The sequence below is a fragment of the Myotis brandtii genome, unplaced genomic scaffold (assembly GCF_000412655.1).
Source record: "Myotis brandtii unplaced genomic scaffold, ASM41265v1 scaffold4876, whole genome shotgun sequence".
NCBI lineage: Eukaryota > Metazoa > Chordata > Mammalia > Chiroptera > Vespertilionidae > Myotis > Myotis brandtii.
This window is the reverse complement of record NW_005368626.1, coordinates 25,624-29,633: the sequence shown is the minus strand read 5'-3', so window position 1 is coordinate 29,633 and position 4,010 is coordinate 25,624. Positions and strand designations below refer to the sequence as shown.

General features: G+C 41.8%; 1 protein-coding gene across 1 annotated transcript in view; it reads left to right on the top strand.

Moving 5' to 3' along the window:
* The first annotated feature begins 3,349 nt into the window (after positions 1-3,349).
* LOC102250961 (zinc finger protein 729-like) overlaps positions 3,350-4,010 on the top strand; it is a 10,043-nt gene continuing 9,382 nt past the window's right edge. Inside the window, 1 exon segment of the mRNA XM_014547883.1 lies at positions 3,350-3,474. Within this exon segment, the coding sequence (XP_014403369.1) occupies positions 3,441-3,474 (34 nt within the window). The 5' untranslated portion in view covers positions 3,350-3,440.

The window sequence follows — 4,010 nt, the reverse complement described above, 5'->3', positions numbered from 1 at the left end:
ATCAGCTGTGTTTGCAGTGGGAGAACTTCTGTGCTGGCGACACCCCTCTCGAGCAAGACTTGCTTCAATGGGGCTTTGGTGCTCAGTGAGTCTGCCCCCTGAGTGTGTCCTTTATGGTTCCAAGGAGCTGAAAACTGGATGGTCCCACTCTGACCTCTGGGTTTCCTGGCTCCGGGAGATGCTAATCTAGCCTTTGCCTGAGGCTATTCAGCAAAAGCCTCCCTGCAGGGCTTGGGTGGGGCGGGTCCCACGGGATCAACAAGGCAGGGCTAGCAGTTATGGCTGTTCTCAGTCTTGCCCTCAGAGGTTCTGCTTCTCAGTGTCCCGGTAATCGCTGCAAGCCCCTCGGAGAGAAAGCTGCCCTCGAGTTCCGACTGATGTCAGACAGTCCCGCTTCTCCAGTATGAGTCTGGGTCCCTAGAGACTCGCCCGGAACTGGAGCTCAGAGCCTGAGACTCCCTCCCGATTGAAAAAGACAACCGCGCCCTCAGCCGCCAGCCCGCTCCGCATGCACCTCCGCACCTTAGTATTTTACTTCCGTACTGCTCCTCCTCTGAGTCTCGGTATGCTTTTCTCTTTCCTTCTAGTTGTAGAATATCCACTCGGCCAGCCTTTCTGTGGTTCTGGATGATGTCCGTTCCGTCTTTTAGTTGTATTTTTGAAGTGGTTGTTCGAGGCAGCAATCTCCGGTGTTTACCTATGCCGCCATCTTGGTTTCTCAATAAATGAGTAATCGTTAATGAGTATTTGTTGTGGGCCGCATGTATCCCGTGGCCCGCAAGTTTGACATCTTGACCTAGGTAGTTCAAATGTCATTTTTGGTTTAACACAGATCATGGGCCAAGCTCATCATTTAAATTCTAGGTAGTTCAGGAGGAGAGCAGAAGGTTCTCTAGGCCTTGGTGCCTTCAGTTCAACATAATGCATGTAACGTTGAAGCACATCTTAGGGTGCCTTGTTCTGAAACCCCACCTTCAACTCTTCAGGACATTTTCTTTGTGACAGATCAACATGGGAAGGCATTGATAGCCAAGATCGCTAATGAGATGGTGTTTGCAGAAGGGAAATGTAGGTTTTAGATTTCGTATGGCTGCAGCATCTGCTCTGCAGAACAGGATGGAGACAAAGCACCTTTAACCAGGATGGCCTTAATGGCTGGGATTAGATCAGAATGTGCTGAAAAAGAAAACTCGTTAGCAGAGACTTGCTCTCTACATTGGCACGGAAGCCTTACTCTTTAAATGTACTGTGAGATTTACAGAATGTGGAGGTATATGTGGAGTGAATTTTGTATAAAACTGGTGTTAGTGATGATGTGTTCTTCTGTGTCCTTCAGTTACCTGATGTCATTTCCTTTGCACCTGATTTTCACTTGGTGTGGATGTTCTCTGCCCAGTTCCTGAACCATAGAGTTAATTTTAAAAAATCTTTAATAAGGGTTTCAAAAAATTTTGTGAGATGTGCATAAACGATCACATTTCATTTGGAAACTTCCATTGCTTTTCAGTCTCTCTTTATGTTCAGGTTGCTTTGAGAAATGAAGGCTTCTTGTTGTTGTTCACTGGAGATCCTAGATTTGCAAGTGGAGGGTTTTATCAGGCAGGCCTCAGACCTGTACATTTTTGTTCTATTCCACCGACATGTCACAGACACACTCTTCTTTATCACTACTTTGTATTTTCAAAAATGTTTACAAGCATCATAGTAATGGATATTCAAGTGCGTTAAATTTAGAAAATACAGATCAGCACCAAAGATAACACATCAAACAATAGGCTAAGAACCAATAGCACTAATATTTTATATTATGGTGTGTTTACCTCCCTTTTGTGTTTCTAAAGTACCAAGATGATCATTCACAAAGAGATTTGTGAGATTAACACATTGACATTAATGTTTATTTTATTTAAGGTAATTTTATTGACATGAAAATATTATTTTATGTCGTACTTTTTGTGTAGAGAGTTTCCATTTCTATGTTTGCCTTTTTGCAAAAAAATGTTATTATTTGAGCTTTTTCTTCTTACATTCTTGTTTCTATTCTTTTTAAAAAATATTCATTTTTATTGGATTCAGAGAGGAAGGGAGAGGGAGAGAGAGATAGAAACACCAATGATGAGAGCGAATCATTCGGCTGCCTCCTCCTGCACGCTCCTTACTGGGGATCAAGCCTGCAACTTGGGTGTGTGCCCTTGACCAGAATCGAACCTGGGACTCTTTAGTCCACAGGCCGACACTCTATCCACTGAGCCAAACCAGCCAGGGCATTGTTTTTGTTCTTTACAATTACAACAGCTGTGAACATTCATGAGGGTTGTGTCTATGTATTGGTCTGTATTCTTTTTGATAGATTCCAGATAAAGTTTGGAATAGCACCTAGGCTCTACCATTTTCTGGATGTTTTGTAAAATATTCTCATAAAAAAGGATGAATAGCCCTGGCTCAGTTGGTTGGACGTTGACCCATGCACTGAGAGGTCACTGATTCAATTCCCAGTTATGGCACATGCCGGGTTGAGGGCTCAATACTTGGTAGGGGGCGTGCAGGAGTTAGCTTATTGATGTTTCTCTCTCACCAACGTTTCTGTTTGTCTCTCTCCTTCCCCCTTTCTCTCTTTCTAAAGTCAACAAATACATTTAAAAAAAGGGAACAATAATGTTATTCTTTGATTACTTTTGAAATTTATCAGTTAATATATAAAAAACTGTTAAAAACAGTTGTGGTTGCTAGGCTTACTAATCTGTGAGACCTGTAAATTCCTTAAAACTGTTCAGTCAAAGTCTTGTATATGAATTTTTTTCCTGTGTTTTCTTCTGTGCTGTCTAAAGGTTTGGCACATGGACCAGCACATTGGCATCTATAGTTATAAGTGAGCTGGTTAAACATGTGGAAGCTCACACCCCATCCAGAACTCATTAAAATTTTTAAAAGTGCTACACTGTGCTCACTCAGAATGACTAATCCAGCTAAGAAATATATACACTTGATCCTCTGTGATTCAAACAAAGCACTAAAAATGGATATGCCTGTGTTGGGGTCTTTATTTTTAAAATTCCTCTTCCAGAAAAGTAAAGCTTCTACAGTGGTTTTGTGGATCATATGCCATCCTTTCTCAAAACACATTAGAGAATATTAGTGTCAAAGTGATGCCATTGGATAACTCAGGATACTTTCCTAGATCAAAACCAGCTCTATTAAAGAAACACACACACACACACACACACACACACACACACACACACACATACCCCAAACCAATTCCTTTAACTCTGTTTTCATTTTGGGTGACCTTATGACCTCTGCCCATTGTCAATAGAATAATGCTTTTTCCCCCCTTTTAATTTCAGGGACAGTTGACCTTCAGTCATGTGGCCATAGAATTCTCTCAGGAGGAGTGGGCGTGCCTGGACCCAGCTCAGCGGAAACTGTACAGGGACGTGATGTTGCAGAACTACAGGAACCTGGTATTCCTGGGTGAGGACCACTTTCAAGATTTTGTACTCCACCCATAGGGTTTTGTTTTCTTCATTAGTACAGTGTCTGCTTAGAGCCTCTGCTTTTTATGATAGAATTTCAGACAGACCCGTGTTCTTAAGGAATGAAATTGGGGTGCAGAACAGAAAGGCTTTACGGTTTTACTGGTGCAGAACAGAAAGGCTTCCTGATGTATTTGGTAGTGGAACTCAGGATCAAATAATTTAAATGTTGTCTCTAGTATAGTAAAGGTGCTGTCAGAAACTACTATTTTGGGAAATAATTTTCTAGAATATTCTGATATTCTACAGTGTCCTATTTTCTCATGTGAGCACAGTACTAGATTGTAAATTGGAGAATCTCCATTGAACTCATGTTCCCTTTTCTTTTTTTTTTTAATTAAATCTTTATTGTTCAGATTACGTTTGTTCCTCTTTTTTTTTCCCCCCATGACTCCCCTCACTCAGTTCCCGCCCCACCCTCCGCCCTCACTCCCCACCCACTGTCCTCATCCATAGGTGCACGATTTTTGTCCA